Source organism: Lampetra fluviatilis, chromosome 41, assembly GCF_964198595.1.
Source record: "Lampetra fluviatilis chromosome 41, kcLamFluv1.1, whole genome shotgun sequence".
NCBI lineage: Eukaryota > Metazoa > Chordata > Hyperoartia > Petromyzontiformes > Petromyzontidae > Lampetra > Lampetra fluviatilis.
Window position 1 is genome coordinate 4,863,291 of NC_136315.1, and position 25,956 is coordinate 4,889,246.

The 25,956-nt window shown below is 50.0% G+C and overlaps 1 protein-coding gene across 3 annotated transcripts in view; it reads left to right on the top strand.

The window, feature by feature from the left end:
- The window catches only part of LOC144946474 (uncharacterized), a 365,431-nt gene that overhangs the window by 191,940 nt on the left and 147,535 nt on the right, over window positions 1–25,956 (top strand). For all 3 annotated transcript variants that reach the window (XM_078875372.1, XM_078875375.1, XM_078875373.1), the window contains exon 6: window positions 22,774–23,089. In XM_078875372.1, the coding sequence (XP_078731498.1) occupies window positions 22,774–23,089 (316 nt within the window). The remainder of the gene's footprint in view (window positions 1–22,773; window positions 23,090–25,956) is intronic.

Genomic DNA, 25,956 nt, shown 5'->3' on the forward strand with positions numbered 1-25,956 from the left:
TACAGCACCTGTTTCATAGATCCTTGGGTACTTTCTCCGGCACGACAGATTATTCATGTCCGTTGTTTCAGCAGCCCCCCCCCCCCCCCAAGCTCATGTGTCCAAATTTATGGACAGTTTCATTGTAATTCATAATGAGTGCCCTGTGAGTTAGATCCACTACCATCGTGGATTTGCATAGTTTATGGTTGCAACGTTCTGACCCGCCACTACTGCACATCTGTGATAAAGAGCTTTACGGCTCATCGGATTCCTCCGGTGTAAATTCATATTCTTATTCCGATAATGCTGATGGCGATGATGAGAAAGACGACGAGGACGACGGCGACAGAGAATGCGGTACAACGTCGCGCTTGCGACTCGCCGCGGAATTGAGTCGATGAGGGCGGGTTAAAGCTAAAAGGTCAGATTCGTGAATGTCTCGAGAAAGCGACATCCGCGCTACGGACCGATTTAGGGGATCGCAACGCAAAATAAATTGCGCAAACTGCTTCACACGTGGGGGAAACGCTTCGACGTGCTTTGTGTGGGCATGATGTAAATTTGTCATGTTAGCCCTCCACCACCCAGCAACAGAGCCAGAAGTTGTCACGCGGGCCATCGTGACGATTGATTTTGATTTATCGGCAAAACTGGAGGAGGAGCAGTGTTGAAAAGCAAACGCAATGTTTAGATATTTTTTGCGTGATATACAACGTCTCGCTGGAGACTTTACAACCAGCAACATCGGGTGTTTAACAGTATCTCAGATCGCGCCATGTACAAATGTTTTGAATCATAATGTTGGTCATGAAAGCCTACGTAAAAAAATATATATTTTTATTCCATTCATATTATACTTCGCTGATCTCATCAAGTAGCAACAACCATCACTCGAACTCCGGTCATCCTCGCAACAGCGGCGTTTGGCTGGCCATCGAACAAAGATGGTCACCGCATCGCGCGCTTATCGATGCGCTTTTGCGGCCGTCTGGAACGCTCTTCCTTCCAATATTCGGAAGCCACTGGAGCTCTGCACTTTTAAGTCATCTAGATTGAAAACTCATTTCTTTAGAACTGTTTTTGTGTTTAGTTTGTTGTTCTTCCTCCGCACCTCCAATTAACACGGTTGGCTGTGTACGGTGCGAACGACGTTCAACATACTGTACATTATTATTCACATTTTCAAAACGAAGACAGGAAAGTGCAGAATGGGGGTGCACACTCTCCGTACTTCCGGCATAAACGTGCGTAACGGTCGGTGCCCCCCCGTAGCTGTGATCTAGGAAGCAGTGACAAGACAAGGGAAAGGAAAGATAAAATAAATACAGGAGCGATAAGGAAGCGATAGTCAAACGAAAAGGAAAACGGAGAGGGAGCAGCGACGGGACGGTAAGCCCACACCGCGGGGGTGAAAGGGGATCACAGATCGGAGACAAGTCGGCAAAAATGAGGGGGGCCCAATTTCGACCCATAAAGCGTCAGCGGAGCCCTGCGCGCCGAGTCGTTGCCGTGCTTCTGAGAGCGAAACTTGCCTGGCGCGCGGGATTGCAGACGATACCCCAAGCAGGTGGCGGGTGCGGCGGTGGGGGTTGGCGAATGGTGGGTGGGTGGGTGGGCGCGGGGTGGGGGCGGGGAATAAAACAAGTCGTATTAGTCTTCTGGGGAAACAAAACTCATGTATAGTGCAGCGGCCCTTGCTTGTGGCGTGTTTCCAAACGGCGTGTCTCGGCTCCGTCACAAAGAGTTGTTGCTCGCTGCCAAATATGCGCTGCATGGTGGGTTCCCCATCCCCTCCTGCAGGCCATGCAGTGTATCTTTTAAGCATCTTTTATTGATAAGCCAATCAAACATTCTGCCCGCGGGCTAAATTTGGTTTGCTGCGTCTGCATTTTGGAGACCCGGCTGGTGTTGGCAAGGGAAACGGAGGGAAAGGTTAGAATCCGCGACGGGGCTTGCAGGCAGAAGGCGGTGCGGCAGGTAGATCAGCGGCCAATCTCGCCTCGGAGGTTTTTTTAAAATTTCATTTCTAGGGGCAGCGACATGGCAGAGCGGTCGACTGTCCCCCACGTCAGAACGTCGCAATAACAAATAACACGATAGGAGTGCAAAGTATAGACAAGGTAAATAAATCATTTTAAAAATATCCAAATTAAACTTTAGCATTTTTTTTCTTTCCAGGTAAATCCCACTGAGGTATTAACTTACTTTTCAGATGCAACCTGGCCAACAACACCATCATCATCATCATCGCCGCCATATCATCATCAGCAGCAAAGGCATCGTCGCGAGTTTATTGCAGCGTATGGACCTCCTGAGGCAGACGCGAAGGGCCCAATCAATGTCTGCCAGCTGTTCCCTATTTGAGAGTTCGTGCCTCAAGGTCACAACTCATTTTTCCGTATCGGTCAAAGCCCTCCTCCGCCTCCCGCGCTCACCAAAGCCGAGCCAAGATGCGGCTTCTCCTCGCGGTGCGCCGGCTGCTCGCGGTGACCTTGGCGGGGAACGGCGCCTCTCGGGCAGAGCCCGGAGTAACGCGTCCCGCCCAAAGGAGTCTCTCGTCGTGAATTATTACGCTAAGTGGTATCCACTGTGATCTATTATATAGCTCATTGCGTGATGTATGGCTCTGCCATTTGACTTCAGGAATCGTCCGAATGCGGGACCTTTGAAAGGCATTTCATTCCCATCCGTCCCGTTGAACGAAGTATCCTTCGGATTTAAGCACTTGACTACGCCTAATTGGATAAATAGGCTTTCGTGGGTTACTGGTGTTAATATTTAGTGCGGTGTTAACCTGCTAATTAACCACAGGTATTGGTCTTTATTCTTTTAATTACAATGAGTCGCGCATATTACAGCCTGATGCTGCTTCAGATTAATCGGTTTATATTTAAATATCAGAACTACATTTTGTGTCTCCACGTACACATACAAATATGAAGGGGTTTTAGTCCGTCAGCCTTTTTTTCTTCTTTCGAGACCAACGCTGTCAAGCGAGCAAACTGTGGATCGGTTTTGATCTTTAGCATCTCATCAGCATGGCCAGATGGCGGCCGTGAAGGTTTCGCTGTTTGAACCCGTACGCCATACGCCGAACTGAATGGCCTCTTCCTTGTCTCTTTGGTCAGGGCAGCGATCTTTGTTATCAAACCAGCAAAATGTGAAACGTGTCGGTCGCTGCGTTTACTGCACGTCCCAAGTCTCACCAGATCACCCAACGGGCACATTCAAACAAAGACAAACATCCCCAGTATAGACTCAACGTTTTGTTGGGGCAAGTGCTGTCAGCGAGCGCCTATGAAGGCCGACACGGCACACGAGGGGGGTGAGTGGTCAGCACCATGCCCGGCCGCCTTGGCGATGTGTACACACCGTACTAGGTACTCGTTTGTGGCTGAGTTAATGTAGGGGAGGTCCAGAACCGGTTCAGATCATTGCCACCGATGTTGGCCATGAGCGGGTCCCCGGATTCGTAGCACAGCATGTGAAACACTGCTCCTCCACTCCCCACACGTTCCCTGCACACAATAAAATCTGAAATTAAACTTTTTATTTTACCAGGTAAGGCCCACTGAGCTATATACCCCTTTTTCAGAAGTGACTTTGCTATCACAAATGATAGCTCAACGAAGTGGCTTATCAAATACTCTAAACGCATGTTGATTATAAATGTGTAGGGAAAAACCTGGAGAAAAATCCACGCAGATCATGGGGAGCGCATGCAAATTCCAAATATACAGGCGTCAGCGTCTTGATCGAACCCACGCCTTCCTGTATACCACGGCGCCCCAATTCACACAACCAGTCCTGATCTCGGGGACCTCCACCCTCTACGACGTGGGCTGCTGCATGCACGCCAGGGCCTTGTCCTTCTGACAATGCTCGTGGAATTTTACTGAAGGTGCTGGCATGTTTCACTTGCGCCAGGGCGTCCACGCATTCATCTCGACGCAGTTGTTGGCAGCGCGACGGGATAGTTCTGAAATGAGAGCAGGGGCTGCATAGCATCGACACGGCGGGACATCGCGTTGGCACGAAAATTTACTCCGGCGTTGGCGGCGGGGAACATTGGCCAATTTTTGTGACATTTTGACAAACAGGCAAATTTTACCATTCCGCGTATATTTTATGCCTGTCAGATTGTGGATTCTTGCAGCGAAAATGATTAAGTAAAATATCTGTGTATTATAGTGGTTACACAAATACATTTACGGTATATGCGTTTATGATGGAACTATGCATATATTTATGGAATAATATGGATTATTAATCTTTTGGCATGTACACTGAATCACTTGTTTAAGAATAAACTTTTTTTTAATCAAAACTCGCTCAAGCAAGCATTAGCGAGCCACTCATCTCCTTTGTACAGCCCTGAACCTCTGGTGGAAATTCCACATTTCCACGTGCAAGGCTAAGTCCTTCTAACACAGGCCGCGATGATGGTGCCGAAGACATAATATTGTCAAGACAATCTTGATTTGAAGCTTTCGTGACTGCAGGAATTCATACTCTTTGGTTCTTTCGGTAAAGTCACGTAGATGGAAAAATAACTAATAGATCACGACGTTTCGATAGCAACACAAGCCATCTTCTTCAAGTGGAAACAATACAGCAGGCGGACTGCTGAGTTGTTTCACCTGAAGACGATGGCTTATGTTGCTATCGAAACGTCGTGATCTATTAGTTATTTCTCCATCTACGTGACTTTACCGAAAGAACCAAAGAGCATTGTCAAATCAGTTTTGGACTCGGCACCTAATTTCACAGGCGCGCGCATAAAACAAACGCGCACAAAGGCGCACGCACACACATGCCCGCATGCACACGCACGCACACTCGCACACACGCACACACACACGCACCCACACTCGCGAGCGTGTGAGCTGCTGCCAACAACTGCCACTCGTGCCCATCCGTAAGCCGCCAATTTGTTGTTTGCATTCATTTATCCTTTACAAATGTTAAATTGTGGTGCAAATCGGTCCCCGTTTCGACGAATGCGGATTTTTTTTATTTTTGGGGAAAGTGGCCCTTCCTCCTCCCCCCCCCCCCCCTCCGTATGCCTCCGGGCACCGCTGCGCCGTAGCGGGACAGTGGTCGGGCCGCTCGCCACGCGGATCCCATCGCTGAGAGCGCCGCGTCGTGCCGTGTTTAATGTCCTAAAGTGGATGGGTGGGGGGGCGGCGGCGGCTGTGGGGGGCGGTCGGGCTTAATGTCCCTTCTTTGAAGGACGGATGTCTTTCGCGGTTGCTTGGCGATTGGATGCTGAGCCGGTTGACCGCCCGCGTCCTCCCTCCCCCACCACACCCCCCACCCCGAACCCGGCTCAAACACCACAAGCGCACACTGCAATTCAGAGGTCACAACCGGGTACCCGATACCCGTACCCTACCCGATACCCTGCTACCCGTACCCGGCCGGGTACAGGTACCCGTTTGCGACCCTGGTGCGGCCGGGTACAGGTAGGCCGTGAGTCACTGGTGAGTAACCGTTTGTCACTCATTTCCCAACGTCTTGTCTCTTCTCACAATTCAAGTTCCTAGAATCAACCCACCTGCGCCTGCAACATGGCTTCATCCCAGAGATCGCAATCGGGTACCCGTACCCTACCCGATACCCGGCCGGGTACGGGTAGCCGGGTATCGGGTAGGGTACCCGTTTTCGACCCTGGTGCGGCCGGGTATGGGTAAGGAATCAAAACCCGTTTGCGACCTCTGCGCTGCATCAAGACGAGCAACGCACCGATTCAACAACACTGGTCAACACACTTTTTCCGGCATAAGGTATTCCAACGGTTGTAATGTAATTTTGGGGTGCCGATTCCAAATCTGGCATCACTTTTTAAATCCTTTATATTAAGTTTGCGTGCTTGCTTGCTTGCTTGCGTGCTTGCTTGCTTAGGACCGTGCAAATCTTTCGGTCGTTTTTTAACCCACTTCCCGTGATCCAATCGAGCTGACATTTTCCACACAGACTCGTTGTACCAGACAATTATTGTTCGTGAAAAAATTTTACACTGTTTAGGGAAAACAAATTAAATATTGAATTACCAATTGCTTAATACTGGCAGACAATCATCTGACCCATAGGTGGCAGCCATCTCAAGCCAGAGGACGAGAAGACTCTAGCCGCCACGCATATAAAGGATTTATAGTGAAAAACTTTGTTTTTACGGGTTTACTTGTTGTCTATCATGTCAGGTTTTTGAGATATCAAATATTGCATTTTCAATAAAAACTGCAGAAGAAAAATATTAAATAAATGTGGATATCTACATAAAATTATATTATAAACACACTATCCTAAAAATACAGCATCATATTTTAACACTAAAGCAGTCACTGACTCGCAAAAACTTGCAATCATAAGTGACAGAGTTAATTTTGGGTAAAATCAATGAAAATGGGGTATGCCGATAGCATAAAAATGAGATGTGATAGAGCAAATCTGAGATCATATTTGGAATCAGCACCCTGAAATTAGTCTAAAACAGCTGCAAAAGTCCAGGCCAGAATAAAATGTTTTTTTTTTGTTGACCAGTGCAATCGTTCTCATTTTAGCTCCTTTTGCTCGAAGGTAGAGGCGAAGGTGCGGCCCCGCAATCGCTTTGCTCACTCCACTGCTGCTGGAGAGGCCTCCACTGGAGGGAGCTCTAGAGGGGGCTCTGCAGAGCCTCGTTAAAGAGGGATTTGGCGAGATGTTAACTATCTCGCCTGGTGTGCAGGAGGTCGTTGGTTCGATCCCGATCCTGCGGTGTCTCTGCCCGTGGTCGTGTGCATTTTTATTTAGAATCAACATCACACGTTCAGAGTATTTGGCTGCTGGTAATGTCCACGTGATAAGCCACTTCGTTAACTTATCATTTGTGGCCAGGTCGCTTTGGAAAACGAGCTGCATATCTCGGTCGGCCTTACCTGGTAAAATAAAAAATAGTCCAGTTAAGTTTCGATTTGGCCTCCGAATCCACACTCGCCAGGCTTCTTCGAAGAGGTCGCAGTACCCACGCTTTACCCCACCACACCGCGACCTGCCGATCGATTGACTGCGGTGAGCCCATCAATACTTCCGTTGGGGGATAGACGCGCGCCGCTCTTTCCACCGCGGCTTCCGGGAGATCAAGTCGAACCCGGCGATCTGCGGACTGCAAGTCCACGGCACGAAGCAGTGTTGTGCAGAGGTCGCAAACGGGTTTTGATTCTTTACCCGTACCCGGCCGCACCAGGGTCGCAAATGGGTACTCGTACCAGGCCGGGTACGGGTACCCGTTCCCTACCCGTACCCTACCCGAAATGAGTGACAAACGGTTACTCACCAGTGACTCACGGCCTACCCGTACCCGTACCCGGCCGCACCAGGGTCGCAAACGGCTACCCGTACCCGGCCGGGTACGGGTAGCCGGGTATCGGGTAGGGTACGGGTATTGGGTAGGGTACGGGTATCGGGTACCCGGTTGCGACCTCTGGTGTTGTGCCGTGCCGTGGCAGCATCTCGTTTTGACGGCAGGGCGTTGCAATCTGAGAGGCACCCGGCTCTTATTTCGCAGATTCATACCGTCACGATGTTAGGGTTTTTAGCTGCGTGGATTACAACAAAAATGCTTGCCACGTGTCTGTCTCGTGACGTGCATGTAGCTGTCACAAATTGACCAAGCTTACATTTGCAGATCGGTACACTGTTGCCGGGCAAGTGTTTGTGGCGCATTGGTTGGGTGTATGGCTCAGTGGGCCTTACCTGGTGAAATGAAAGCAAAACAGTTCAGTTTAGTTTCTAGTTTCGTGAGCAGTTTTAACATCGTCACGTCGAGGTCGGCAGTCGAGGCAAGTGGACGGCCCCCAAGAGTAGAACTCCCGCTGTGAATATCTGGCGCTTTGATTCCTGACTACGACTCACATCAGTGGCGAGTGATGGGTAAAGTAGTCCTGGGTCGGCCCCCCGCCTCACAGCAACCCGCCCCCCTCTTTGTGTGGGAGGCATTCGTCCAGCCGTTGATTGAGTGGTTGACCCTGTGAATACTTTGAGGTCAAGGACAAGTACTGGCCGTGAGCTTTTGTTACCCTTACACACGTTACGTGTGCTTTTAACAAACGATGCCGGCACAGCTAATCCGACTTGGATTGGAATCACGCGTTGGGTTTGTTTTTTTCCGGATTTTTTTTTTTACGAACGACGTTCAAAATGAAAGGAAGTTTCTTTTGCGCGATGCAAAATTGTTGGTTTTAAAGACTTAGATTGGCGTAATCTGGTGGAGGGAAAAAAATATATATTTCTGTTTGAGATTTGTGCCTTCAATGAGATGACATTAATTCTAGTGAGTTTTTTTTTTACCCCAGAAACCCTCCCCACACACCCCCTCCCCACCTCCCCCCACTCTCCCTACCCCACCTCCCCCCCCACGAAGTGGATTTCGTGCTGAAACCCGCCGGATTTGCGGTGCTCTCGCTCTCTCGTGCGCCTGTCTGACGAATTAAAATCGCAGACGCGGCGATGAAAGCTTTCGGTTGCACAGCGGAGGGACCGCGTGCATTGCGAAAGGTCAGGGTGCTGCCCTGGAATTGCTCGCCCGCGCCAACGGCCGTAGAAATGGCCTCGACTGGAGGCATTTCACCTCCACTCTTCCACGCTGACCAGGCATCTGGAAAAGAGGTGGAAGTACCGACACTTTTCCCCCGCCGTATGCGACCTACCGATTGACTGGCTGCGGTGAGCCTACGTCCACCGTTGCCTTGGACGGAGGCGGCTGGTGGAGAATTCAAGAAACTTGGCCCATTGTTTCAATTGTCAAGCCGCGAGGTCAAATCGAACCGACGGCCTCTGGATCGCAATTCGAATGTGCTGGGAATCACACCACTGTTGGCAGTATCCCGTGCGTATATGTATGTTCATTACAATTTTTTGTTATACACATAAAAACATTTCACGTACAAAATCTCCATGTTCATCAGATTCGCTCGTCCGCGAACATTCCATGCGGAGCACCGTTAATCGTCTACTTTGTGGCGAATGCTTACGCACACGTGGCTATCTGGCTTCATTTATTAATTCTGCACTGCTAGAGTGGAGTAGGGGCATGTGACGTTACACTTGCAGGTGACGTTCGCCTCTCGCCACGGTGATTCAATGACTCATCTCGCAGTGCAACAATGGATTCTTGAATCTATCTGTGTTTTTTTTTATATCTGGGTAACTCCTGGTTTTTTTTCTTTCACATGCCAAGCACTCGTTTGGAGGAATTATCCCAACATATTTCATCATCGTCGTTGTCATTGTCATCAGTCTTGGTCATTCCACTGCTGGATGAAGTCCCCTCCCCAAGCTGTTTACAAACCTCACGATTAGTCAAACGTCGCTCCTCGTTGCAGAGAATTTTGAGACTTGGCGAGGCTTTCCTTGGCAGCTAGAGAGCATTATTACTCTAAGCCCAACGTGCGTAACGTATCACTAACAACACGGTGGCATGAAAAGGAAACTTTTTATGAAGGCAATGTTTCAGGGCATTATCTCTTCATCTTCGTAGAGCATATAATGCATTTAATACTGGGTGGGATTATTTCCTGAAATGTTGCCCGTCATATATTGGTTTTCTTTTAAGACCATAGGGTTGTTATTGACACGCAACGTGTTGGCTTTTTTGGCAATTTGCTTGTGTGCCACTGTCAATGCACCATCACCCAATAATTGCCATTATTTCGAAATGTTCTAGTTTTGTACGCAGCAATTCTGTTCTCATTTTCGTGAGATGAAGAATGTGTTTGTATAAGCATAGTAACCATTTTCCAAAATGGACTTGCTTCCCTGTGACTATCAATAACTTCTTGGCTTACAGTTGATTCTTGATTTTAACTGTCTGTAATTGTGTATAATCTGTCATGCGTGGCTTATTATAAATTTGCATTTTCACTGGGTCTTAAATGCATTATATTAAGAAAACAAATTAAAGGACCTACGCATGTTTATCTTGTTCGTGGGTGGGAAAATATTTTGTGCTCTCAGAAGTACGAAATAAGTTTTTACATTTCCTTCCAATTTTCCGTATAACTATTTTTGGAAAGAACGACACTTGCTTGAAATTTGAATACATACGTATAATCTTCTATGAAGCTATTTAAAAAATTGAGTTAACAACATTCACACGTGCGGTAGCCAGACTTTTATGTGTTGGCACCGTGATAGTCACGAAAATAATAATTTGGCAATTAAATTGTGCCTTAATTGGGCCATTGAAATGTGGCAGTTTAAATAAATAAAAATACGTGTGATAAAGACACGCGTGGAGCCAAACGGCCAAACGTATAGCGGTGGCTTTTCGTTCCTTGGGTAAGCAGAAATTGCCACACACCTCAGCGGGTCCATGCATCCCAGCCCTTGCAAACAATGTGGCATTGCCGCTGTGAATTATTTGAACCACACGGTGTGTGTACGTGTGTGTGTGGTGTGTGCGGAGGTTACGGGCCCCCTCCAAGTATTTCACCTCATTTCCAGCAGGTAATTTCTTTTCTCTCACCCGTCAGCCCCGTACTTAGTGGCTCGAAATGACACTCATCCATTATTGTCTGCGAGCGAGCAGATTAATAGCGGGCGGCCCGCGCCGCGAGAGGGAAGTACTGGGGAGTAGACGGAATACGTGGACTGAGAAGCTAAACGTCGGGCCCCTTTTAAAACTCGTTTATTCCACATCACCGCGGTGGCTGTGGTGGTGGCTGCGTTGGTGATGGTGGTTGGTGTTGGCCGCACGGCCGCATTATTAGAAAGCGTTTACGCATTTCGTTTGTTGGGGAATTGTGTGCGTGTAGGGGTGCGCGCGAGTGTGTGTGTGTGTGTGCGCGCGTGCGTTCGAGGTGCTGTCGCGTAATAGGTGTGTGCTGCGAACCCGGTGACCCGAGTTTAATTCCCACTCAGTGACGAATATACGAACCGGTACTGGGCCTCCAATGGGTCGACTCGGTCTTAAATTACGACATGGGTACGGCGTGTAACACGTCAGCACTGGGGAAACAGGCGGCCGAGCGTGGTGCTGGCCACCCACCCCTTGTGTGTGCCCTGCCGAACTTAAGAGGTGCTCGCTAAGACCGCCTGCCCCCAACAGTCTGTTCAAGGCTACATGGGGGATCATTATCTTTTTCCGCGCGTGCGTGTGTGTGTATTCTTTTTCGAAACTGAATCGGGCGGAATAAAACATTCCTGCAGTAATGAGATTCGATTACGGGTTGAGAGGCCGGGCCCGAGCGCGTTGAGAAGCCGCCGTGATTTCTGCCCCGAGTGCCGAGGCACTAGGAGACCCTATTCATTCATTGATCCCCCGGTATCATAGCAGTTCGCGTTAGGCACCTGGAATTCATTGCCCTTCAACCCGTTATTTTATTTAGAAGCGGTGCGATCCGCCGTAGCAAGAAAAGAGAAAAACGCGCGATCCCCTCCGGAGGTCACGATGGGCTTAGACATCGGTAAAGGTATAAAAGCAACGACAAAAAATTCCCCCCAAAAAAGAAAGAAGTGCCCTTACTTGTAAACACGGCACTTTCCTAAAAAAAAAAGTCATAAAAATGTAACTTACAGCTCTTCGCTCGGCATATTTACGATCGTAACTGTTTCAGTTTTTTATTCAATAAAAACAGACAGTGCCGATAATTTAGCCGCTTTCTGTCCCGCTCTCTGTGTGTGTGTGTGGCGACGACGGCACAACTGTGGGGCTGGCGGGAAGATTAACGCGATTGGTTTCAGACACTGGCCGAGTAATGAGCCTGAGGAAGCGGCGGTGCCTTGGGTCATGGGCGGAGTTTAACTCTTGGCTTCCTAAGTGACCCCAAAAAAGCCATCGCCTGAATTCACCTGAAATAAGAATATAAGCCGTCTCAAGCTACGAGCAAACAGCTCTGTTTTATTTATTATAAATCGATTACTTGTGCGTTTTGTAAGCAAGGTGGAGCTGCGCTGTTCACCTGGTGAGCTGAGTTCGATTCCCGACCGCGGCTAGCATCGATTGCGAGTGATATCAGAACGGGATGCTGGCCCTCTCCCTCCCCCTTCGCAAACCAGCACTGACCAGCGTGGTGAAGTATGGTAACGAAGATCCCCCGATGACCGACATTGCCGTGGGCAGGCCTTCGTCCGTTGATGGACTGAGGATGGCTGGAATTATTTATGTGCTGTTCCGGTTTGCAAGGTTGGCGTTTGTTTATCGCGAAGGTTCGTCAACACTTGTGGGTGTCGGGGAAGCACTGCGATCGTGGGATTGTGCGACCGTGTTGATATTTTACCGTGGGGCTTTCATTAATCTGCAGTCAGACTGAGAGACGGGACGACAGCGGCGCCTAGGACAGATGAACCGTAATCTTGAAGACAGTTTCCCTCCGGAAATTAATGGACCGGGGCAGATTATGTTACGAGACATCCATCCTCTGCATACACAGACAATGGTACTTCTCCGTCAACTGAAGTTACAAAAAATAAATTAATATTTTCACATTTAGACAGACGTACAGTATATATATAAAAAAAATATTTCTTGGGTCTTTTTAAAATTTTTATCACCCGCTAATGTTTTGCGGTTGTGTTGTCGGTGTCGTGTGGCGTGTGACACGCCACTTGACAAAACAATCCATTCGGAAATCTCCCGGAGCGGTTCATCCCATGTGGAAGAACGGCAGTGGAAGCAACTCTTCAGAGGGCTTGAAACGAAAATCAGAATGATAATAACGGCAACTGCTAAATAGTGCGCTAACTTTGCAAGCCCAGTCCTCCAAGCGGTCATTTACACTCTGTTGGTTCTCATACTTTCCGCTGTACTCTGGCACGACATTTGTGTGTCATATGATAATGAAACTGATATTTTTAATTCTCAGAACTGTAATTTAGCCAAAGAAGTGCACACTCATATATGACGTGAAGGGTAATATTATGGGGGTTTTTTAATTGTGTGCAGTCATTGGTGGCCAAGTTGAGTACGTCAAACCCATTCACGGTTCAGTTTCAGGTGACTTCATAATAAAGGTTTTTGGGTTAGATCACGTCAATACAAATGTGTCATTAACCCACCACCACCCGACACAGCCAATTAGTAAGGTTTGTCACGTAAACAAAATGTTCGAGTTTCAGCACGCTGGTGTGTTGGAGAGTAAACCCACAATATTTTCAATTTGAATACTACGTTTCGCTGGTGATTACTACTCTCCAACACAGCGGTGTGCTGAAGTAGTAACCAATTGGCACGTTTTGTTTACGTGATAACCCTTACTAATTGGCTGTGTCGGGTAGTGGTGGTTTAACGACACATTTATATTTACGTGATCTAACCCGTAAAACTTTTATTATGAATATTATTGATAGCGAAAGCCTACTACGTGTTAAAATCATAGGTAACTGGCCCGCATTCAAAATCATGATCTCAGAGGTGCGACCTCAGCAATCTGAGCTCCGAGCCACCTGGCCGCGTTGATTTCTCGCATTGAAGATACAACTCAAAGGGGGAAAAAAACACACGCACAAACAGACACTTATTTAATTTCTTGCCGTTCTGTCGGTCCGCCAGGGTGACCTGTGTTTATAAATGCGAGAGCGGGTGTGCGCGGGCGCTTGGCACTTGGGGCGTGCACCGCTCGTAAAAAAAAAGATGCCGATCGTCGTGAAGATTCACGGTAATGCCGTCGCACACGCCCAGATTTTCACGGGACTATCGGTCAATTATCGCCAGCCTCCGCGGCCCCACGAGAGAGATTTGCATCTCGGCAGGGCGCTAATTGCGATGTTAACATGTTAATATTACGCGGCTTAGTGGGCTCTCCGATGGGCTTAGTTCCATTGCAGCGCGCGATAGCTTTTTTGCTGGCAGTGGTTGGCGGCGGGAGACAACCGCGGACGCATTGTTCACGTGGCCCTCTCCGTGTAAATTCAGACGTTTTCAGAGATGACTGCGAGGATTGTGATTCCCGATCAGGCCTTCGTGAACGAACCCCCCGCTGCTTTTGGTAATGAGCACGGTGTCGCGGTTGTGGCGTTGGCGGCGGTGGTCGTGGCTCTTGTTTCGTTTTATTAAAGGGACTGTTGGTGGTAATGGATGACCTCTGAACTTTTGACTCCCGTTGGAAATCCATCATGTTCGGCCCGTAGCGGTAAGCGTTGGATTAGGGCTTGTGGTGCCACTTTGGTTGGGATACACTGACGAGGGTGGTTAACACACCCATGATTCATCATCAGCAGCAGCCACGGTCAATCCACTGCTGGATGAATATCTGCCAAATTCACCGGTCTTGTGATGTAACGATGCACTTTGCACATTCCTTGCTACTCAAACCCTCTTCCAAGACGTCTGGCCGGCGTGGCAGAGTAGGCCAAACATCCACTTGGTCGGGGCTCTCGATAACTCCTCTCTTGTGGAGAGGCCCCTTCTGTCAGCAGTGGCGTGGGCACGGCAATTGCAGGGGGCCACGACTTGACCTTTCACCCCTTACTTGCTGCAATGAGGCGTGTGCTCTTTTCATTAAGGATGTTCACGTGAGCAATTTAAGGCTCTCATCCGCTGATGAATGATCACAGTTGCGCAATCCTCTTATCCTTTCCCATTTGGGCTCCGTGGAGCTCCGCACTTCCGGGTGTATATTTTTTCTCGTTTTTCTTTTTTTTTCTCCCCTCCCCCTTCTTCGTTTCCAATTCCCTATCGCGCTCTCATTACCGGTTATTTAAAGACATCAAAGTCCTTTAAGCAGCCCCAAAACCCACGCGCTCTTGCGCCGAGAGGAATCTCGCTGACCGCAACGCGCTTCCCTGTGAACGAGCGCCGCGAGCTTCTCTGCGATTTTTCCAGGAAGGGGCCAAGGTTTGGGGGGGGGGGGACGGCGGGGGAGGTGGTGGAGTGTGGGGGGGTTGGTGAGGTGGGGGGTCAAGAACAGGGTTCATTTAATAGAGCAGAAAAAAATGTGGGATTGGTGGCTTCTAACGGCAAGAAATTGTGATGCCGTGCCTCTTGGCTGATAGAAGCGCGGTGGGTGTTTATTTTTTTTCTCCCGGTTGATTTGTCGCGACAAAAAAACCGCGAGGGTCAACGGCAAACACGTGACACACACACACATCTACGTAGACGCACCCTCTGAATATTACCGCATATATGCATTGACCCTTTTACTCTCGCCACGTTGACTTACAGGCACGGGTGGAATTGCGAGCTCCGTGACTCTAAGTGCGCGCGACGCTAATAGAATTCGTAATGTTTCTGGCGATGCGGCGCCCGGGTTTTATCGTCACCGGTTGTAGCTGTGAGTCGTCATCTTCGTCGTTATCAGCCGACGACGGACGCTTCACTCGTAGCTGCTCCGCGCGTTGTTCGGCACGACGTCCGACGTTTCGCTCACTTCCTGGAACAAAAAAAATAATCTCCCACCACGTGGAATTCCGGTCCCCTTGAAAGCAGCTCCCCAGCACTTGGATGTTTCGAATCGCGCCGGATGACACGTGGCAACAACCATAGTTAACACATTTGAGTGATGCAAGCAAAACCACGGACACCTCGGGCAGTGGTAATGAACACCAGGACTTCCAGCTGTAGGGTATTTTTATTCCACCAGCAGCAGCAGCAGCAACAACACTGCTCCAGCAATGAACGCCCTGGATAGGAAGGTCTTTCCTATAGCTCGATGCCCTCAAATGCGTGCCGGGTGTCATCGCCCAGCTGCCTGATAGAGACCGCTTCGTTGTCTTGAACGAAGCTTCCCATTCGACCAGTCCACCAAGAAGTCACCCCCCCCCACACACCCCATGTTTATAATGCAGAGGAGGAGAACGCATTGAGAGCTCCACCCCCCCGATTGAAAGCGACACCATTGGCGGTGATAAGCAAAGGAAGGGATTTGCAGAAATTCACAAGTGAAAGCCGAATACAAAGTGTGATTGCCATCGCGAGATTCAACGCAAGATATCGCGATTCACTATTGGTTTCGTGTCAATAAAATGTATGTCGTAGACCCCTCCTCTACCCGACAGGTGATAAATAAAGTTGTCACGTGACTCAAACGTGCCACTTTATTACCGCTTCAGCAACAGTAGGGTTGTGTGCACGTATGTTGAACTTGTTTTGTGCTGCCGTACGTAGCCAACCGTGCTAATCGGAGGTGCTGTTCTAAAGAAATTAGATCAGCGAGCTATCGTGGAGGGTAGGCGCACATGGGTCTACGTCTGTACGGTGTGCATCCGTAATGTCGCGGCACCGTGAACTAGCCCCGCATCGTAGGTCCAAAACGCGACTGGAGGATTCATGATGAACGTTTATCGGGTTAGATCGCGTGAACGTAAATGTGTCCGTAAAGACACCCACACCCGACACGGCCAATCAGGAAGGGTTTGTCACGCGAACAGAACGTGGCAATTCGTTACTGCTATAGCGCTGGAGAGCAAACGCGCGACGACGTTTGTTTGAAAAAGTTGAGCACTTCGACGTTTCGGCCCGGTCATTGCAACCACAGCGTTCATATCAGGCTGGAGGAGTTCTGCGTCTCGCACGCCATCACGGTGCGACTCTCCCGCGACCGTCCGTGAGTTTTGCGTGCGCGGGAGGTTTCTGCGCGAGCGTCTCGCGTGCGCGTTTTCGTGGAGGCTTTTTTTTACAAATCGCATTATTGTTTTTATATATTTATTTTTACGCGTTTTTTTTCTCTTTTTTTACTCGAGATTGCGCGAGCCGTGACACGCGCATCACGGAAAAGACGGAGTGTATAAGGGCACGGCGGAATGGTCGATAAAAACAATGCGAAACTGAATTATTTTCTTCATTTCACATTTCTGGGCGCTGTGTCCACGCTTTAATAAACAGTGGGGTGGGGGTGGGGGGGGGGCACGGGGACGCAAGTGGAACCCCCATCATTTGAGAGGCGCCCGTGATGTATCGTGGGATTGCTAAATGGTAGAGGAGGAGGCGTGTGATGGATGCAGGGTCGGCGGCGAGCGGCAAAACACGGAGGGACCGCTGCCTCGTTTGATTTAGGGGGAGGTGCGCGAGGAATTCAACCCCCCTCGCGGGGCTCCGTCGTCTCGGGAGATATCTGCGTCGGCGGCGTCGCCGTGTGGCGGCGCGTGATCAACGCGAAGGGAACGATTCCGCGTCGCCACGACGTTTTTCTTTTTTCTTCGGCCGAGGCAGCGCTTGAGAACGTCTGTCCGCCTTCGCCGCTGCCAAAGTCACGGCTCGTTGAGAGAAAAAAATGGATTCCCCCTCGTGGGAGAAATGTCGACCGCCCTCCCCACGATGCGCTGCCGCGCGGCACGCAAACCTCGTGGATATCTGTGACTTGTGAAAAATATAGCAAGATTTAAACGTGATACCACTGAGCGATGAGATCGTGAGGAAGACGACAGCTCTTGCTAAAGGTGCAGTCCTGCAACTGCTTGCTGGCGGAAGGGCCTCCACTAGAGGGAGCCCTCTCTGCTAGGCGGTATATTGGCCTACTCTTCCACGCTAGCCGCACGTCTCGGAAGGGGTGGGAGTTACCCACACTTTGCCCCACCGCGCACGACCTGCCGATCGATTGACAACGATAGTCGGATGGAAATGTTTTATTTTATTGGAAATGCTTCACGAGGAAAGCTGCGAGTTGAAACGCCTCGATTTTGTTTTACTTTGCAAGGTTGCCCGGAGCAATTGACGGATGCGGAAAATAAAAATCAGCAATCTCAATACTCCTACAAAAGGAACATCGCAGAATAAGACATACACACAAATATGAGATCGAAAATTGTCAGCTTACTGACGTAGTAAAATATACTGACAAATTGTCCAAAGATGCTCATATAGGCTGACAGTAAAATGTTTTGCAGCTTTGCTTTGTTGTGGATGTCAGCAGGCAAGTTATTCCACGCACATGCATCGCTGTCGATTAAGTATCTTAGCGATTCTGCGTCGGCAGCGGTGCATCAGCTCAAATAACAAGAACTCCACGCCGCTATTCGTCAATAAGACTGTGGCCCCTCTCAGGAAAGAATGGCTGCATATAAATTGTATATATAAACAAATAAGTGACATTTCAGGCATTGGCCCTTCCCCAAAGCAGAGAGATCAGCAACTGCGGGCTGGTATTTGTTGACGAATGTCGAGTCTCAGTTGATGAATCAAGAATCAGAATATTTGTTTAAACTGGAGGAATCCGATGAGCAATGAAGCTCTTTTTTTCACAGATGTCCAATAACTGTGGTCCAGCCCCCCCCCCCAGATGGAAGCCTCGGTCCCTGATCCGACGACGATGCGAATTCTATCAATTTCAACTCCGTGCAACACGGCCCTTCGTCGTTATCGGTCACTGGCGAATCCACTGCTGGATGTAGGCCTAGCAAAGGCGCCGCCATCTCTCGCGGCCCCGCGATGTAGCCAGTCCGCCCGATCCACCGGCACACGAACCGATTTCATCGCTCCATCTCCCCGGCGGAGAAGAATTCTCCGACGCGTAGCTCGAGCGTCGGTTACCATAAATGTCTACGACGACGGATTTTGCCTTCTGTTTTACAAGAGTTAGCCGTCGCGTTTTCTGATTTCTGACACGATGTTTTAGCCCGTGATCACAAGCCAAGCTCTTCTATATATCCGGGTTCTTAGCCCGACAATAATTGACTGTCTGCGTTGGTCTTTTTTTTTACTTCCTGCCGCGCGATGCCGCCACAGTTGACAGTGTTGACACTCGATTGCTTTCTCAGAAAGAAATCCGCGTTGGCGCGACAACGGACGAGGCAGAGGTTCAGTTGAAGATCTTAATTTGCCACGCTGGCATGAATGTTTTTTTTTCCCTTTCTGTTTCGTGCGCCACATTGCTGAGTGCTGAATAACCCTGGACGCGCCATTTACATCCGATCAGTACCTCGGAGACTCAAAGGCCACTCCCTCCACCTTAGGTTGCAATACCAAGCGTTGTATTCTTGGACTTTGACGTGCACAAGACATAGCAGTACAGCAATGGATTTTTGAATCCATCTGTGTGGAGCTTTTAGTGCCACTGCCTAGTACTGCGTGAATGGCTTTTGTTAGGTACTCCGGTTTGATGGCGCACGCACGTGAACCAGCACCGTGGAGGTGAGGGTTGGTGGAACCCTGGGTTGTTGTTAGAAGGCGGTACGGCAAAATGTGGACTCCACCGGTTCCATCCGTGTGGGATAGAGTGTTTCCCCCTCGCACACGTGGCTGGTTTCCTCCCGCGTGTAAACACTCACTAATTGGCCGACACATATGTAGAGGACCGCAGAACTTGGGTAATTGGCTGCGTAGCGCCGGCTCACCGCGTGGCTGCCTTCGCCGCTTGCCTGCCGTCGCTCCTCCGCCGCTCCTCGCGAGTCGTCCAGAGCGAGCCGATACCCCGCCGAGCGACGCCGTGACAAGCTTGAAATTAAGATTATCGTCGTTGTTGTTGTTGTGAATGGTCACACGGCCTTGCGTGACCTCGCCGGAGCGCGAGTGTTGCGCTTGGTGGGTTAGTCGGAGCTCACGACGGCGACGACGGTGGCGGGACACCCTGTGTTCGTCTCTTGTCTTGTCACATCTTGTCACATCCACACTCCCACTTGTTGCACCCCCAGCGCCGCCAGTCCCCCACGGCAGCTGCACACTCGCAGGCGCTCGCTCGCGCGCTCTTCTGCGTGACATTTTGCGTGTTATTGTTTCGCCGTGAGATTGTTATAACGAGGAGGAGGGAGACATTTGGAATGGATTTCTTCCCCCGTCCCCCCCCCGTCGCTTCTCGAGGGGCTTCCTGCCGAGAGGACGTGAAAGTGGCAGCTCGTCCGTTGTGAAGGCGCCGTAACGACGTCGGTCCAACGTTGGGGGGGCAGGGGGGCCCAGCGTGGCTTAGGAGGTTGATGAGGAGACAGCGGGTGGAGGTGGTGGGGGGTGGTGGGGGTGGTGGGGAGAGGTGGGGGTGGTGGGGGGAGGTGTGGGGAAGTGGGGGGAGGTGTTGGGGGGGGGGAACCCAACCCAACCCAACCGAAATGCACAGAGAACACTTCTCACGCACAACTTATTCGCCCGTGCATTTTTACGTTTATTTTAGCGCTTCGCCGTTATCATCATCGTTGTTTATTATCGTTGTTGTTGTTACTCCTTTCTCCCTGTCTGTGTTGTGTGGTGTCGTCAGCGAGCGATGCACAGCGTGCGCCTTCGGAGTGGAAAATCACTTTAATCTTTGGTTCTTTCGGTAAAGTCACGTAGGTATAAGATAAATTAGATCACGACGTTTCGGGTGCAACACAAGCGTCCGTCATCAGGTGGGACAACCACAGCAATTGTTTCTTGCTGTGGTTGTCCCACCTGATTTAATGTATTTTATTTTATACCTGCGTGACTTTACAGAAAGAACCAAAGAGTATGGATCCCTGCAGTCACGAAAGCTTCAAATCTAGATTGAAAATCACTTTGCCGGCTGTTTTTCTTTTGAGTTCCGCACTGTGCCATGAGCGCACCTCACCGCTTCACGTTTGCGCCGGTGAACTTTAGATCCGCGATCCCGAGTGAATTTTAAACGCGTGATATTATTTTGAAAAAAAATAAAAAGGTTGAACCGCGTTTAAGATTTGATCCCTCCCCAGCGATGTGATTTGTTGTTGCGATTCAGGGTCACGGTTTGATTCGATATTCGATTCTGTTTGGTCACGTTTTTGCCACTTCATTTGTATTGGGTGTGTTCGTTGGGTTTTTTCTTTAATTCGCGTCATCTGGTCCAACACCAATGGAGACTAGGCTCTAAAGAAAGCTGTCTCAGGTGTGGAACAATCAACTTCAAGGACAGTGCATATCATTATCATCATCAGAGTTGTTTATTTTTGTTTGCATTTTGACTTCTTGTGTTGAGGTTATTGCAAACATGATGCCTTGTATAAAGGTGTCAGATTTTGTATCAGTTAAAAGGGTAAAAACCTATTACTATAATTCAAGGTTGTTGAGCACAGGGACCAAAGATGCAAAACGCCAGGAAGAAACGGTGCCGTGAAAGTTGTCGTAGATAAGCGTGAATTCGTTTTTCTTCAATGTAAGCAAGGTTATTGTGGGACCATGCGAGTGGGATTGCAGAGTGTAGCGGAGTGAGTGAAGAGGCAGAAAGAGCTGTGGTTTGAACTGCAGGGGGGGTGGTGAGTGAGTGTGTAAGTGGGTGCGTGAGTAGGTAGGTAGGTGAGTGAATTAGTGGGTAGTTGGATGAGTGAGCGTGTGTGTGGGTGGGTAGGTGGGTGTGAGGAATGGTGTCGCAGTGGTTAGCGCACTGCGCTATAAACCCGGTCACCTGAGTTAAATTCCCGCTCACAGCCAACAACACTGACGATTATATTAACCGGTTCTGGGCCTCCCCTGGGTCGACTCAGCCTCAAATGAGTACCTGGTGCTGTAGTAAACTAAACAGTTTTTATTTTACCAGGTAAGGCCTACTGAGCTATTTAGCTCTTTTTCAGAAGCGGCCTGGCCACAAATGATAGCTCAATGAAGTGGCTTATCATGCAGAAATTTGTCATATGGACATTTATAGCAGCCAAGTGTGGAGGGAAAAATTGGAGGATCCGGAGAAAAATCCACACGACCACGGGGAGAGAGACACAGCAGGCGTCAGGGTCGGGATCGAACCCACGACCTCCTGTATACTAGGCGAGGTAGTTAACATCTCCTAGCCACCATGGGTGGTGAGATGTTAACCTGGTGAGTATGTGGTGTGACCTACGGTGTAATGGTTGAACGCAGGTGTGCGTGAGATGAATCGGTCAGTGTCTGGTAGTCCGACTGCTCAGCAGGAGTGGAGGAATCCACGAGCGAAGCTCACAGGAGCAGAAACCACGGCAGCAGTAGTGACAGAAGAGTGATCCAGAGGCGCCGGACCCCCCGGTGAGCGAGTGGCTCAACTGAATTAGTGAACGCTGTAGATCCTCAATCCAGTTGACTCTTCTACGGTGACATTATAATTGTCTTATTTCTTATAATTACTTATTTAACGTTTTTTTTTGCGACTAATAAATAAGTGCTTTCATTATCAACGAAGGAGCTACGCGTTACGCCGCGCGTAATGAAAGCTGCCGTGTTGTTTGTACCGCCCATGCTTTACCTTACCAGGTGGTGGCCCATTGAGATAAATTATCTGTTTTAAATGTTTAATTGAGGCTAATGGTGCAAACCAGGATGCTGCAAATGGGACGTAAATAAAATGTAAATCGATACAAACGAGTAGCTACACATGTAGTCATAACAATCGAGGAGGAGAAGAGTAATGAATCCTTTTGCAAATCTACTGCTGGATAAATTCCTCGTTTTGCCGGCTCATACTTCACCACGCTGGCCGGCGCGGGTTGATGAACGGAACGGGGGGGGGGGAGGCTAGGCCCCCGTTAGGACACCGCTCCCCGCTGCTGCTGTTACCCACGTCGCCAGGAATTCATCGCAAGGTTGCCGTGCTCCCCAGCCCCTCAAGGGTTCACAGTTAATCGACTACCTGCGGTGAACCCAATCACACTGCTGGGTGGGCAGAGGCGTCGGAGGGGGTGGAAAGAAACTTGCCCCCGTTGTTTTACATTTTCGTGCTGGGAGACCGTTGTTGTGGCAGCAGCGCGTCTGTACGTGTACTTACGGTGAACTTTTTTCGCACCGTACGTAGCCAACCGTGCTAACCGGAGGTACAGGGGAAGGCCAAGAAACCGAACACAAAGAGCAGTTCTGAAGAAACGAGCGTTCAATTTAGAACGAGTTTTCAATCGAGCATCCCTTGCGTTGCGCGTGTGTGCGGTGCGATTGTTTTTTTTTTCGAGTCGTTCCAACGAATCCGCCGGACATGGTCTCCCGCCATCCCTGTCCCGCAGGTCCCACGGCGGAAGGTCCGTGGATGGCGGAACGTCCGCGGCGGTGGCGTCACCGGGAACCGAGATTCCCCCGCGTCCCACGGGCGGCCCCCACTCGCGATCGCCGGCGCCCCCGGGAGAGACGGCTGCTCGCGACGGCTCGGCGGGCCCCACGTGGAGGAGCGACCGCGGCGACGGAGACCGCTTCTTCTCCTCCAACGCCAACGCCGCCGGCATCACCGGCGCTGGACTGGACCCCGCGTTCCTGCGCCACCTCGTGCAGGACTGCACCGGCATGAAGACGCTGCTGCTCAAGCTGAAGCGAGCACTCCAGGAGGTGAGGTCGGAGTCGGGGGTGGGGAGTGGGCGGAAGCGGGCGAGTGTGGTTGAGTTGGGCAAGCGGTGAGTTGGTGAGTGGATGAGCAGCGAGCGAGCGGGCGGGCGGGCGGATGAGTGAGCGAGTCAGCATATGCGGGAAATAATGTGTTTCTTTCACGTTCCGTGTTGAGAGGGGGGGTGTTGTAGTGGTCGTCACGGTGGGGAGTAGCGGCACGGCAGTTAGCACGTTGCGCTACGAACCCGGCAGCCCGAGCTCAATTCCTGCTACAGCCAACACCGGTGACGATTATCCGAACGGGTCCTGGGCCCTTTTTGCCACTCTTTCTGGAAGGGCCTTCACTACAGGGAACTCAGGAGAGAACATCTAGAGGGAATTTGGCCTACTCCTTCGCTGGACGGACGTGTCGGAAGGAGGGTTTGAGTAGCCATGCATTACCCCACCACACGCGGCGTGCTTAGCAAACTATCTGTGTGGTGTACCCACCTTTACTTCTGGGCAAGACGTTGATGATTGCCACGCCAGGCGTTCCAATATGACCGACACCCTATAGGTCGTAAGTTCAGTATACTGACCGTTACACTACATCAGCATTCATAGGATCAATAAACCAGGTGTTAAGAGGAAATAATTGGCAATGAAGACGAGGAGATATTTGGGGGGAATCAGAATATGAGCGAGGCGTGCTGCGGTTCAGTTGCGCATCTCAGGTGAGCTCGTGCAATTCAAGAGCGCGCGGCACTCCATATGCTCCGTAGTCTCCAGCTGTGCCCTTGCTTTAATCCGAGCGACATAAAAGCGGCCGCAAATGCAAACGCCGTAGCCTTTGGGGCCATTTCCGACGATGAAAAACGTTCCCCACCCCCCCCCCCCAGCTCTGTCGAAGGCGACCGGAGTGGAATTGACATCCGCACCTGGCGCTGCGAAGCTCGGGATGAAAACAATTTTGTCGCGTTCCATCTCGCAATCGGTGGAGAACGCAACCTGTGACCCGTCAAGAACCTGGCAGCTATGCAGGGGTTGGGGCCTTGACAGTACCTGGCGGCACGCGTGGGTGACCGCCATGCATGCCAGGTTGTTATAGGTGGCTTCGGAGCTAGGTGCATAGTCAGCGGGGGGAGAGTGCAACAAAATAAATTGTTGTACTGTACTATACCCCCCCCCAGGAGTGGATTGACAGAAAGGTTTACCTCGTTGTGCGTGCCGACTGAAGGCTCCCAAGCACTCGAGTTGACGGCGCTGAGGGGCTGGGGTCGAACCTGGGTTCCAGCCGCCCGAGATTAAATTTGGGGTCCAGTGTCATGAGTCAATAGTCCGTGCCCAGTCGCTGATGAATGTCCAAAAAAATCACGAGATGGAATAGTCACGTTTAATTACGATTGTACATATCGTTGGCTCGATTGGGGCTAATGTTTTGTTCCGTTTGTTCGTTAGTGAACATGTTGTTTGAGCCATGCATCATAGCAGGAAGTACGCACTGATTACACATTTCTTCTGCAGGCCACATTGGCATGCTTCTTTTCATTATGTTCGACATGTATTGTGTAATGTTGCGCCGAACTGGGGAGGACACCATAACACAAAGCGGGGCTCCTTGCCTGCAACATTGGTAGTTAAAACTAAACGAATATTTTTTTGTTATTTACCAGGTAAGGCCCATTGAGCTATTTATAGCTCTTTTTCATAAGCAAGAAGCGATAAGCCACTTCTCGACGAGAAGTGGCTTATCGCGTGGAAATGTATCGCAGCCAAATACTCGAAACACATGTGTCTAAATGTGGAAGGAAGGACCTGGAAAAACATCCACGTGATCACCACGGGGAGAACATGCCAACTCCAAACATGCAGGCGTCAGGGTTGGGATCAAACCCACGACCTCCTGTATATCAGGCGAGGTAATTAATATCCTGCCACCGTTACGCCCAGCATTGATTCAATGTCACCAGAATGTGTTCAAGCGAGCCCAACTCTGCCCGTCTGGAATCAACGCTGCTGAAATAATGCACTTCCCAGAAGGCCATGCGCCTGATCGGTTGTGTAAGAAATATTTATTTTATTGTTTGTATGGAGAGACGGATATGCGAAGGAGACATTGTTTTGTGTGTCGTTATATTTGTTGTCAAAGACATGTCAATAATGACCACCAGTTAATATTTTTACACAACAAAGAGACCAACACTGGGACCAGTTTGTCCGCGCGACAGTCTGCTGTTTGGAAAACACGCAACCTCCTCATCATCGTGATGATGACGGTGAAACAACCTCGTGCCGGAAACCCAGGTTCCCGCTGGTGTCCAACAGAGACTCGCCGATAATTTGTTGTTGTGTCACCGAAATTAAATCGGTCGCCTTGCCGACAGCGAGCCGCTTGTACGCACGCTGCGGGGGTGCGGGGGGCACGGGGGGGGGGGGGGCGTGGGGGAGGACCGGGAGGGGAGGCACGTATGTGCAGATGCACGCACGCCGGCTGGCAACGCGCCCGCCACGCCAATGATTCGTACTTTTGGTATTGCCGCCACTGTTATAGCGCGAGGTCGTCGCGTTATGGGATTTCTCACGTGCACTGCAGAGCAGACGGCATGGGCCTAATCAGTACCCTTAGGGCATAAGTTCATAAGTGCATGCATGCCTTACGAACCCTGCATCGCGCACTTTCAGATACGCTAATGTGCCTGGAGCTATGCACTTTTAAATGCAGATTGAAAACTCACTTCTTTAGAACTGATTTTTGTGTTTAGTTTCTCATCCTTTTCCCGCACCTCCGATTAGCACGGTTGGCTATGTACGATGTGGAAGAAGTTCTACTTTCAACCAAATACAATTATCCCTTATCTTCACCTGTAATTGCATTGGGCATACTGTATACA